This window comes from Tursiops truncatus, chromosome 5 (genome assembly GCF_011762595.2).
Source record: "Tursiops truncatus isolate mTurTru1 chromosome 5, mTurTru1.mat.Y, whole genome shotgun sequence".
NCBI lineage: Eukaryota > Metazoa > Chordata > Mammalia > Artiodactyla > Delphinidae > Tursiops > Tursiops truncatus.
In genome coordinates this window covers 51,587,343-51,600,869 of record NC_047038.1, presented here as the reverse complement: position 1 = coordinate 51,600,869, position 13,527 = coordinate 51,587,343, and the positions used below count along the sequence as shown (strand labels likewise).

At 36.5% G+C, this 13,527-nt stretch overlaps 1 protein-coding gene across 3 annotated transcripts in view; it reads right to left on the bottom strand.

Moving 5' to 3' along the window:
- Positions 1–2,799: 2,799 nt before the first annotated feature.
- Positions 2,800–13,527, bottom strand: part of ZCCHC4 (zinc finger CCHC-type containing 4) — a 47,579-nt gene continuing 36,851 nt past the window's right edge. For 2 of the 3 annotated variants that reach the window (XM_019928391.3, XM_019928393.2), the window contains 5 exons: positions 10,350–10,471; positions 10,029–10,104; positions 8,532–8,583; positions 7,873–8,017; positions 2,800–3,514 (listed from right to left, as the gene is read on the bottom strand). In XM_019928391.3, coding sequence (XP_019783950.1) covers positions 3,364–3,514; positions 7,873–8,017; positions 8,532–8,583; positions 10,029–10,104; positions 10,350–10,471 — 546 coding nt within the window. In that variant the 3' untranslated portion in view covers positions 2,800–3,363. The remainder of the gene's footprint in view (positions 3,515–7,872; positions 8,018–8,531; positions 8,584–10,028; positions 10,105–10,349; positions 10,472–13,527) is intronic. The other variant, XM_019928392.3, reaches the window with a different exon arrangement.

Genomic DNA, 13,527 nt, shown 5'->3' with positions numbered 1-13,527 from the left:
ACTGAGATACTCAATTTATTGCGGTGGTCTGGAACCAAACCCACTATATTTCTCTGATGTCTGCCTATAGTCAAGCTTCTCCCAGATGCCTAGTATTTTAAAAATTGCTTCGAAAAGGGCAGAAATCAACTTAAGTGTTTTTCTTAAAATAACCTTGAAAGCTGAATTATTCTAAGTTTAAAGACTTCCAGATAAGGCTGCCAATCTCGCTCACACAGCACATCCCAACATTTAAACCCTCCTGTTGGCTCCGAATTCCTCCCAATATTGTTTAGGTCTGTTTTCCTATTTTCAGTCCTTCTGAGAAAGAGAAAAAAGCAACTCTCCATATCTTAGGCATGCTTACTGTTAGGGAATGAATTGTGTCTCCCCAAATCTGCATGTTGAAGTCCTAACATGCAGTAGCTCAGAGGGCGACTGTATTTAGAGACAGGGCCTTTAAAAAGGAGATGACAAGTAAAATGAGGGCATTAGGGTGGGCCCTAATCCAATCTGACTAGTATCCTTATACAAAGAGGAAATTTGGACACAGACAGACACCAGGAATACACACACATAGAAGAAGGACCATGTGAGGACACAGTGAGAAGGTACCATCTGCAAGCCAGGAAGAGAGATCTCACCAGGACCTGAATCAGCAGACACCTTGATCTTGGACTTCCAGGCTCCTGAACTGTGAGAAAGTTAATTACCGTTGTTTAAGCCACCCAGTCTGTGACTTTTTGTTATGGCAGCCCTAGCAAATGAATACACCTACCACCTGAGAACCTCTAGAAAATTCCATGTTTTCATCAACATTTTACTGAGCACCTACAATACATAAGAAAGACATTAGAGTATAAGAAGTGGGTACTGACCTGAAGAAACTGAAACCTTTCGGGGAAACAGAATCTGTCAATATAATCACAGAATAATACATGAAAAGTGCCTCAAATGTGGCGCAGAATAGCAAGGGGTTTGGAGAGGAAGGTACTGGCTGCTATCAGGGACTCATGTGAGGCTTCCCAGGAGAGAGTGGGACTTGGGCCAGGGCCTAAAGGCTCCATAAGACTTTAACAGACGGCTGTATGGAGGGAAATGTTCCAAACAGAAAGAAGAGAATAGGGTGAAAAGATTGGGGCATATTGGAGAAATAAATTAGTCTAAATATCAGACTAAATGTAGGGAAAAAAACAAATCTGATCATCCAGGGCCTACAAAGTAACTTTGTATTTCATTACATTTTATAATATAAGCAAGAAGTAGAATGAAATTTAGCTGTAGTTATTTAAGAAAAATGTCCTTTTAAAAAGCTTAGAAAGTTTTATCTGTCAAATTTCAGGAATTTTTTTCTATTGCTATTTTGAGTATCTTAATGTTCAGATAGGCAGATTTCTAATTAGAACAAATGACTTCATCTCCCATCACACTTTACCTCCCAGAGACATTTTTACATTCTATTAGTTTATCCTCTGAGAAAAGAAAGGGATTAAGTCCTTAAAATTAGTATTAATTGAACAAAAAAAACAGAACCATCAAATTTCCTATTTTTAACTCTCTGAGGTAACGAAGTTTTTAAGTACAGAATTCCTGATTATAAGTAATACCCTATTTGCTCAATACTAAGATGGACATTTTTTTCACATTTCAATATTTCTGAAAAAAGAGACATCTAAAATTTAATGTATACAATTAATGAGATAAAGGTGTTTTCTCCCTGAAAAGCTGTGATTACATTGAAAATGCATTTTACAATTGATCGTATCTTAAAACTAAGAAAATATGGTGATGATAAAAACCATTGGCCATCAGGACCCAATTCTTCAGCAGTCATGGTCCCGCAGCTGTTTGAGTTTCGGGGGACATTTCAACAGATTTTAACCACGGTATCGTGGACACCATGAAAGTCAGGCAATGTCCACATCTATGCCTGAATCAGAGAGGGGAACTCTCACAATGATTGTACAAGGTTCATATCTCATCCAATCACATCAAAATCTGCCCCTCCTATCACCACAGGAACCCATGTTAAAGAGGGGGCAAGAGAAGAGTTTTCTGATGCTTGTTAAGTCCAGGAGCTTAGCTCATTTTTTGCTATAGCCTGATCTACCAGGACCACACTGATCAGGGCCACATGTGTGTATTCCACATCAGGCAACAAACCATCCTAACTTAAATACCAGATGGAGTGCAGTTCTTCTACCTTTACTCTCAGGGCTCTAGCTAAGCCCAAGCAGAGATGCCTCCAAACCTGCTCTACAGCAGTCATTTGGGAAAGAGAGAAGAGTCATTGTGCAAATGCAAGCCATTCTACACTACTAAGGGTTGTGAAATGCAAGCCATTCTAAACTAAGTCTTAAGGAGACAATGAACTGTTTGTTCAAACTACTCCCTTCCATGCTACAGTACCTGACCACCCGGTGATTACCATTAGTGCTCCTAGCCATCTTCATTTGTTAACGTTTCTCACGGGTAGCAGGAGAGCTGAGAGCCAGGGGCATGTGCCTCATTTAATTTCACCACAAACAAACCTGAGGTCTAACTATTATTGTCCCCATTATAATAACGAAGAAACAGTAGCTTCTAGAGAATGAATGACCTGGCTAAGGACATACAACCAGGAAGTATTAGAATAGCAATGAGGATCACCAAAATGAAAACCAAAGTATCCTGCCTTCTGCTACTACTTGTACAAAGAGAGAAAAGTACTGCCTAGGTTAAAAGACACTAAGATGACAGGGCAAGTCATAATTCTAAATACCTCACTCATTCAACAAACATTTAGGTGATTCTATACCATCAAAGGACAACTGCAAAAAGTATTTGAAAAATAAATATTTAATAATAATAATGTAACCATAATCATAATCTTTATATCTTTAGACTGCCTTTGTCAAAATTCTTTCCATCATCTTCAGATTCTGTCTAAAAAAAATTAAACATTGTATTTCTCTTTACAAGTGGGGTTTAAGCCATTGTACAATACTTTAATATTTAAAATATCGAACTTAACATACTCTTATGTTCAATGTAAACAAAACCTCAGGTTTTCATTCTCATTTTCTTCTTTCTTCTAGCAAAAGGACGCTTTATGCCCATTTTTCAGATAAAAGAGGCTAAAATAATATGACTGGAAGAGATTTAAAGAGAGAAAAAAGGCACTGAGAGCTGGCAAACCAGCTAAGGATGAAACAACTCCCCAGGTCTCCAGAGGGGCTGCTGGGGGTGAGGAGGTCTATAAACCAGGAAATACCACCTGCCTACTTTCAAGCTTAGAGAGGTGCATACCTTTGAAAGCAACAGAAGTTAAGTCCAGTGAGGCACTTTCAGAAAATGGCATCAAATAAATCTATAAATCTTTCTTATTCGCAAGCCACTGGACATTTAAGAGCACAGATATTGATGAGCTTTTTCTCTTCTTTTCTTCTTCCCTGTAACAGTTGTATGATTCATGGACTGTCCTTTAGTGGTCTCCATTTTCATCTTATTGCTCTTTCTTTGCTTCCGCTTTCTGACAGCTCTGAAAAACAAGGTGCTAAATTATTTTGTAGAATGAGCACAGTGAATTATGTAATTATGTTGAAGTTTAATTAACTAGCTAACCAAATAAGAAAACAGAAGGGAAAGAATTTACTGTATTATAAGCATAAATCCTCAGAATCCTAACCATAATAACAAGGAGATAGAGTCCTGACCAAGCAAAATGTTTGAGAAAAGAAATTCCTTTGAAACATGGTGACTACAAATTTAGAACAATCTATTCAGGAGAAACACACCACAGAAGTAAATAGTCAGGCCAATGAGTTGGGAGGTTTTTTGGTTGGTTTTTCTTTCTTTCTTTCTTTTTTTGGTACATCTGTACTGCTCAACTCAGCACTTCAATCTCCAAATCCCTGAATTACATTTTTCAGAAAAAAGACCAATACACTGGCAGTTAGCAGTGGTAGAAAAATGAAATAGCACAATGGAAAAAACTGAAAAAACTTAAAGAGGCCCATCTTATAGTCCTACAGCTAATTTTCCTTTCCTCAGTAGATCTAAAAGTCCTGACAAGTGCCATACAAGATGCCCACATTTTGTGGTCTCTTCTTGAAGACTAGCTTCAAAATGAACAAGTTGAAGCCACTATGGAGAACAGTATGGAGGTTCCTTAAAAAACTAAAAATAGAACTACCATACGACCCAGCAATCCCACTACTGGGCATATACCCTGAGAAAACCATAATTCAAAAAGATACATATACCACAATGTTCACTGCAACACTGTTTACAATAGCCAGGACATGGAAGCAACCTAAATGTCCACTGACAGATGAATGGATAAAGAAGATGTGACACATATATACAATGGAATATTACTCAGCCATAAAAAGGAATGAAATTAAGTTATTTGTAATGAGGGGGATAGACCTAGAGTCTGTCAGAGTGAAGTAAGTCAGAAAGAGGAAAACAAATACTGTATGCTAACACACATATATAGAATCTAAAAAAAAAAACGGCACTGATGAAGCTAGTGGCAGGGCAGGAATAAAGATGCAGATGTAGAGAATGGACTTGAGGACACAGGGTGGGAAGGGGAAGCTGGGATGAAGTGAGAGAATAGCACTAACATACATACACTACCAAATGTAAAACAGATAGCTAGTGGGAAGCTGCTGCATAGCACAGGGAGATCAGCTGGGTGCTTTGTGACCACCTAGAGGGGTGGGATAGGGAGGGTGGGAGGGAGGCTCAAGAGGGAGGGGATATGCGGATATATGTATATGTATAGCTGATTCACTTTGTTGTACAGCAGAAACCAACATAACGTTGTAAAGCAATTATACTCTAATAAAGATATTTTTTAAAAAAATGAACAAGTTGAAACTCACTCTCTAAAAAACATTAAATCACACCAGGAAAAAAAACACCCAGATCGGGCTTCCCTGGTGGCGCAGTGGTTGAGAGTCCGCCTGCCGATGCGGGGGACACGGGTTCATGCCCCGGTCCGGGAAGATCCCACGTGCCGCGGAGCGGCTGGGCCCGTGGGCCATGGCCGCTGAGCCTGTGCGTCCGGAGCCTGTGCTCCGCAGCGGGAGAGGCCACAGCAGTGAGAGGCCCGCATACCGCAAAACAAAAAAAAAAAACAAACAAAACAAACAAACAAAAACCCACCTAGATCCTTTGTTTCAGGTGCTCTCTGAACTACATTACAGGCAATCTAGAGCTGAGGAAGATTACTGGTCTATCCATTCACTTTCTCCAAGCTAGCAGAATCATGCATTTATCATATCATGAACGAAGGGATGGGCTGGGGCTGCCAGTAATGGCAAACCTGGGCATTTCCATGGCTTCCCAGCAATATCAATTGTTAGATTCACTTATCCTAAACCACCACGAGTCCTAGGGAAATGCTCCTTCTTGATCTTCCCAGAACCAAAACCTGGGAAAGGAGCTTCATAAACAGTATATAATCTCCTAGTGGACCAAACTCAGCCTCTCCTTTTGTTCATTCAGTATATATGTTAAGTGTTGGGAATACAAAAATGAATGGACAAAGTCTTTGACTTCAAGGAGCTGGGAGACTGAGCCAAGGCAGATGTCACTCTTCCTTTTCCTTCCCCCCATTTTTTTTAGGGGAAGAAACAGAGGCTATGAAATCATCCATGAGAAAGTGGCAGAACTAGTTTGATTCAGGAAATTGTGTTCTTAATTACCTTGATACTACATACTCTACTATAAATTATTCAGGTATGTAAAATGCTAAGCATACAGTAATTAATAAATAAATATTAGCTATTATTAGTAGCTCCACATGACTACTACTCAGAATTTTGCTTGGCAATTTTATATTTTTCCATGTTTAGATTTTTCACCATGGACTGGGGTATCCTATAAGTTCAAAATAAAACAGTCATCTTTATACTGTTTTGTGCATGTTACATAAATCTCCTTTCCCTCCAGCCATTTTTTAGAAGTAGGATAATGTCCTGATAAGTGATGATCTAGCAAATTTTTTTTTTTTCTTTTTTGTGGTACGCGGGCCTCTCACTGCTGTGGCCTCTCCCGTTGCGGAGCACAGGCTCCAGACGTGCAGGCTCAGCGGCCATGGCTCACGGGTCCAGCCGCTCCGCGGCATGTGGGATCTTCCAGGACCGGGGCACGAACCCATGTCCCCCGCATCGGCAGGCGGATTCTCAACCACTGCGCCACCAGGGAAGCCCAGATTTAGAAAATTTAATGAAGTATAATCTCTTGATGGCAAAGGCAATGAAGCTATGCATGTCTGTATACAAAATTTAAACAAATTTTCTTTGGTTTGTCCACTCAGAAGAACTAAACATGAACCAGATTTCACTAGAAGATACAGTAAACAAAAACAGAAAGAAAATGTTCATTTGTAATATGAATAAACAAAACTTTCCAGAGATAAAGCCTCTCAACAGTGATAAACTGAGTATAATAAACTGATTGTTTCATTTTGCCTTAAAATTAAATTGACCTAGTATTTGTCCTCTAAATTATAGGTATTTATGTAACTGATAAAATGAGCTCTAACCACAAGAGGGAGCCAGCATCATGCCAGATCACAACCACAGGAAAATTAATACCAAGGAAAACCAAATTAACATGACAGCTATAAAACATATAAGATGAAAAGATCTTTTATGCCATATATGCTAAAAAAACTATTAAAATTATTTTTTACTATTATAGAGAAAAAATTTTGCATTGTCAATTTCATTGTAAAATTTTTTTGAAAGCAGTATCTGAAGATCACTGTTCACAGATTAGGAGTCTTCTCTAAGAGAAGAAAGTGGTACTATTTAATAACTATCAGGTATACCACATCCTAAGGAATTTGGTCTTGAATTAAAATTGATAAAATCTAGTACTAAGAGATACTACATGATTTCCCTCAATGAAAACAACATATTACTATCAAATAGACTAGTCAGGGCTGTTGAAGAACCAATAAAGAGCCTACATTGTATTACCAAAATGCAAATTCAGTTTCCACGTGTCATAAGATCACAGAATCAAAGGCTGAGCATGTTGTTTGCAAGCACAATTACATTGCAATAGTGCAACAACCCCAGATCGATCCTTTATTAGGTTGTATTCTATTCTTAAAGCTTTATAAAAAAATATTTTATAAGACTCTTCAATACACCTCTTTAATTAATTTTTAAAATTCCACTTCTACCCTAGATTACTTACTGGAAATATTTAAAGTAAATTTGATAAAAAGTAATAGAAAAGGTAGTTTAAATACTAGGCAGAATTCAAGTGGCTGGGCTTTAATGGAAAAAAATGATTTCTACTGACCAAAAAAAAAACAAATGGAAAAGAATTCTAATACAATCACAAGTAGCTACTAAACCATCAGATACTTCTAATAATAATAGATTTTTTTTCATCACAAGTCATATGATAGCTCAAAATTTTTATCCTGATCTCAACGGTCATATAATGTTAAACTTGGCTATCTGGTTTTCACATCAGTAAAACAAGAGGACTCAATAGCTATAAGTCCTTCAGTTTAAAAGGAAAAAAGTATAACATTCAAGTTAGCCCAGTTGAAATACCAATAGTTTTTCTAAATATACTATTGTCATTGGTGTAACCTTGCTCTGAATTACACAGCTATATTACACAAATATATAGGAAGTGAGTCACTTTCTACCTTATATTTTGGTTATTTTCATGCCTTACCTGTAAAATTTTTAGCTCTTTGACTCACCTTCATATCCTCCCTCTCCCCATCTATGCAAACAATACCTAACAGTGAAAGCAACAATTAATTTAGCATTTAGCATTTCTGGATCCTCTGATTATTGTGTACTTCTGTGGATTGCTCTGTACAAATATACAAGGAAAATTTTTTCTAGTAAATAAAAGAATTCAACTAACTTGTTAACTTTCTTAGACGTAAAGATGTTAGGACAAGTACTCCGTTTATGATCTAATTCACCACAAATAAAGCAGCCATCTTTAGGGCCGTTGCAAGAATGATCTGGAAGAGCACAGTGATTGCAAATGTTACAGTGGATCCAGGCTGTAAAATAAAAATTAGGTATTAGAAGAGGTTCATTTAATATAATTTTTCATTTGATTAACCTTTATGATAAGGAAGCATGAATAGTGTTTACTTCAAATATTGTGATTGCTTTGCATAGCTAATTATAATTTGGCTAAAGAGGCCAAGGTTAAGAGGTTGGAATTCCATGTAAACCAGCTAACTTCTTTCTGATACATGGCAACAAATTCAGCCCTTCTGCCCTGAGTCATGAGCTTAGAGCCACTGACAAAATGGGGGCTGGCTGAGTGATACAAAACCCTGTTAAAACAAGCCAAAGCAAATGCAACACTGAAACAGGGTTAAAGTCATGTCTCTCTTTGAAGGAGAGAACGTACATTTTGGCAAGTGTAAAAATTAAAAAGCAAGTAAATTAAGGCAAGTCTCTATTATTTTTTTCTTTTGTAAATACAGTTAAATAAAAACCCTATTTAGATGAAGAAAAAGTCAAATATTTTCAGAAGATCTCAAACACTTAAGTCTGAATACTTACAAGGCTTTACACACTTTTTGCAGAGAAAGCAATGATTCCATTTCCTGCCATCCTACAAAAACAATTTTTAAATTATGTTTAACTTGTCACTAAAAATCAAATTTCCACAATTAAAAATTAAAATGTCTTATTAAAATCTGTGTAAATTATTCATTCCTTATTTCTCACTTTCCTGGGCTTTACTATTAAATACTTTGATTTTAATTTATGCATTTCTCTACTCAACTCAAACACCTCCTTGATGGGCCCCAATTTCCTTAACTCTAAAACTGGAGGATTTATCTAAATGATCTTGAAAGTCCACTCCAGATCGAGCAACCCAATCTGCATAAAGAAGGACTCAATGAAAATTTCAAGAGAATTAATGATTCATAGTTTTTATGTGTCTAGCTGGTATAATCCTTAATAACATTCGTATTTGAGAACTTAATGTAATTTAGAAGGATAGAGATTACTATTTGAGGATTTAAAGACTGTGAAATAAAACATTCCTAAAAAAGCACATGAGATGCATATGTCCAGTTTAATGAGTATTATAAAGTGAACACTGATGAACCCAACAAGTCAAGAGACAATACCATCAGTACTCTAGACACTTCCCCACATGCCCCTTCCCAACCCAGCATTCCTCCTTCCCCACTGAGAAACACCTATCTTGGTTTTTGTGATGGTCACTTCCTTGCTTTTGTTTATTTTTTCCACTTACGTGTGCATCTCTAAATAATAAAATTTTGTTTTCCTCATTTTGTACTTTGTATGATCTGAGCATAATTTTTTTAATGAAGAATACAGATAATTTCTAAACTAATTGGAAATATATAATCAGATGTGTTACCATAGTTAAAAACCAGTATAACCAGTAATATAAAGTTATAAAAAATGTACTTTCCAATAGTTTTAAAAATATAGCCTTTCCTCTGGCAAATAATATGTGTGTATCAGCCAACTAAACTTCACGTGTTCTTTCTGACTGGATTTAGTTAAAATAACCGAGTAACCTAAAGGTGATCCCACCTTCCTAAAAAAATAACTAGGAGGTATGTCCCCTGTAGTCCTTCCTCATCTGTAAAAAGCCCTGTCTACTAGTGATGTGAGGAGTAAATACACAGCACATGTTATTAATTATTGCTTCATCAGAACAGTGATGGTATCTAATAGTTCAATTCCTTATTCGAAACACCTTAATTTTGCCCTCAACAAAATTTAGCCCTTATTTAGTGCCTTATTTGAAACACTAATAATTTTAGCAGTCATACAGTACCATATAAAAATAACTCAAATAGTTGTTAATGATGATGAAGGCAACTAAGTATTTTAAAAGCCTGCCATACTTTATAATTAGAGAAAAATATTATATTAAATTATAATTAATAAATGATAATACATTAATACAAATTAAAATATTAACAAAATAACATTAAACAAATGTAATGAAACTAGTGACCTAAAATAAAACTAATATGTTTGAGTAAAAACACATTCTAAAGAAAACTGTACCTTGGATGTGCAAGAATTACAGTGTTCACAGTGCTGATTCTCTAGAGAAACATATCGTTGACACAGAGGGCAAAATCTAAGGAGAAAAGAAAAGACTCGAAGAAATCAGCTGCATATACTTATTGAGATTCACTAGGTAGATAAAAGTTCACAAGGCATTTGTTACAAAAATTCGGTGTAATTCAAATTAAATTCAATATAACATTATAGGCCAAATTTAAAAGTAAGAAAAGAACTACATGAGTCAGTATGAAAGGCATTTGGTGTTAGATATACGGAACTTTATTTTCAGTGACTTGTGTACTTCAAGGTCTCTCTTACCTGTACCCTTCCTCAATAGGAAGGATTATTTTGTTGGGTGGGATATTGGTGAAAATACGCACAGGAGACTGTTTCCGTCCTGTCTTTCCATGTTTATAAAGTGCATGATTATCATAATCTACCTAGAAAGTTTAAAAAAATTAAAAAGGAAAAATTTCTCAAATGAGTCAACATTTGTTAAGATTCTTTAACCAATAAATGAACAAACTGATGCCAAGGTACAAATTAAATCAGAGTATTTAAGAAGAAGTTCTTAAAAGCAAGAGTTTACTTATTAATCAACAGCCTCAGAGGGGCCTCTATGAGAGTAAAATTTCATTATAAAAAAGGTAAAATTTGTTATGACACATTCATGTTACCTAGGATTCAAAAAACAACTCTAATCTTTTATCCAATGCAACAGACTTTGCAGGAAAGGCTTTTATATAATTAAGACTTTAGCTTTGGGCATTAAAACATTCCACCTTTGATGATCTGTGCCAGCTTGTATAGGGCTTTTCATTTTTTGCCTGTGAAATTCACTGCATGCCCGTTTTCAATTCCCCAAGGCTCAGTGCAGCCTCAGTGTGGCCCTCCACCATCACTCTCTGACACAGCCAACCCAGCATTCCTCCTTCCCCACTGAGAAACACCTATCTTGGTTTTTGTGATGGTCACTTCCTTGTGGGGGCCAGGCAGTGGCTCTGCCACTCACTTTTTATGTGACCTCAGGCAAGTCTGCATCATTTTCATCTGGAAAAGGAGGTTACTGATACTTACCTTAGAGTTGTTATGAAAGTTAAATGAGACAATGTATGTAAAACACTGAATTCAGGACCCGGCATATGGTGGAGACAGATAGAAGGATGGAGTGCAGAGGGAAATCTATAACTATAGTTGTTTTCCCCACAATGACTATTTCGAATGTTTACCTCTCTCCTCAAGATCCCTAACTCAACTTTCCATTTCTGCAGATTATCTGGAAAGTAAACTGAGGCCAACAAGCATGATTTCTATTAGCTTCTTGCTCCCTTCTCCTCCTCCACCCTATCATCCATACACATTCTCAATTTGGTTTTAAACCTGCCATGAATCCACCTGGCCACTAAGTCCATCCATCTTCAGATCAGTAATTCTCAAAGTTTGGTGTCTGGATCAGCAACATCAGCATCACCTGGGACCTTGTTAGAAATGCAAATTCTTGCCCCACCTGGGACCCAATAACACAGAAACTCTGGAGGTGGGACCCTGCAATCTGTTATTTTTAACAAGCCCTCCTGGCACACTAAAGTTTGAGAGCCACTGCTTTACATGACCCACAAGAATACCATGAGATTTTTATAAGGTTAATACAGGTAGATCGCAACTTTCAAGTAAGTTGTAATAAATTCTTTAGATTCTAAATAAGGTTACACTTAAGAATCTACAACAGAACTGACTTGCAAAGTAGCTATTTAATGAGAGAATTACAAAAATGTAAGGAATCGGTGACAATGGAAAGAGAGGACTTTAATGGGAGGGAGATTCCTAAGCTCTCTCCATGGCTATGCCAATGCCTGCTAGATTTACAGGTGAACAAATTTAGGAAGACTGATTAACAAACTTCAGCACTGGGAAAAAAATAAGTACAGGATGAGGAGACTCAGCTAAATGAGAGACAGTGCGGAAAAAAAAAAAGCCCTAGGGCGTTTGGCATGTGAGCACGCACAGTCCAACGTGGGGAGTCCACAGTCTATCACAAAGGTGTAAGACTGGTGTGGGCTCACAGCCGGCTTACACAGAACTGTAATATTGTAACAAGGAAGGGAGACGAAGTTAGATCACATTTGAAGCCCTCCATTCAGCTGCTACATTTTAAGAGAGACATTAATAAAGCCAGTTCATTTCTATTGAAAGTAATGGGAATAAATAGGGCTTATAGTTTAACAGATTGGGGGTGTTTATTCAGAAAAGAGAAGACTGGGAGGATCTGATAGCTATGTTATAACTGAAGGGGTGTCATGTGGAATAGAAATTAGACTTATCCTTTATTACTTCGGAAAACAGAAGTAGGACCAATGGTTAGAAGTTAATAGGGAGCATATTTTATCTCCATATGAGAAACTTTTCTAACGATTAGAGCTATTAAATAAATTGAGTTGCCTTGTAAGGCTGTAGGACTTTGCTCAGGGAAAGCATTCAAGTGAGACTAGATGACTGCTTGTCACGAATTTAGTGGAAAGGATCATTACATTGGGAAGTCAGCCTACGTTAAGGCTATGCATCTTCACAACTTTAAAATTCTATGAATATACGTTACCTATTAGAGGCTAAGATACAAAAGTAGATTTTACTTCAAAATCACCGTAAAATAGTACCTTAAGTAGTTTTCTTTTAAAATGATTTAAATTCGTAATTTTTCCCTAATGCACCTTCTCTATGTATTCAGTAAATATATGGTACCATATTAAATTCAACAAAGATATCTTGAACATTTATGAGTGTCATAAGAAAAAGAATTCTTCCCAAGAGAATCTTATGAAGATTTTCAAATGCTGGAAAAGAGTATCTTAGAAAGATTTTTAGTAAATGGAATAGTCCATGCAATATAATAGATAGCAGATGGAAGAGAGGGAAAAAAAAAGAATTTCTTTATGGTTACCTAAGGAGTCAGAGAATATGTGCGTCAGGGAGCTGGCTGATTACTTGATCTTGCATAACCTAATTGAGATTATTATTATTTTTAAATGTGGGTTTGTTGTGCTAATTAACTATAAACATATGGTATGTAAAATGCATGCTGCTAGGGTAAATTAATGTACCTCTAACATACATCCATATTTCATAGCTTCATCCACACAAATAAACCTCCTATGGAAGTGCTGTAAAGCAAACACAATTTTGCAAATTGCGTATCACTAGTGGTAGAGCTGATACACCATTTTCCCATCATTATCCCTGACATTTCACTCACAATGATGATGAGAGGCATTTTTGAATAGAAAATTTCTCCCATGGAGCTGATTAATGTGATGAAGTACTGTATAGAAATGAGGGAAAGCACAAAATCTCTGCAATTCCTAACTTTTAATTTTATCTATACACAAATTTCTTCTGCAACATGAGACTGAAACTAGTTATACGGAAAACAAGACATTCAAGTCGACAAACATTTATTATTCTGCACCTACTATGCTCCAGGTATCATGCTAGGAAACAA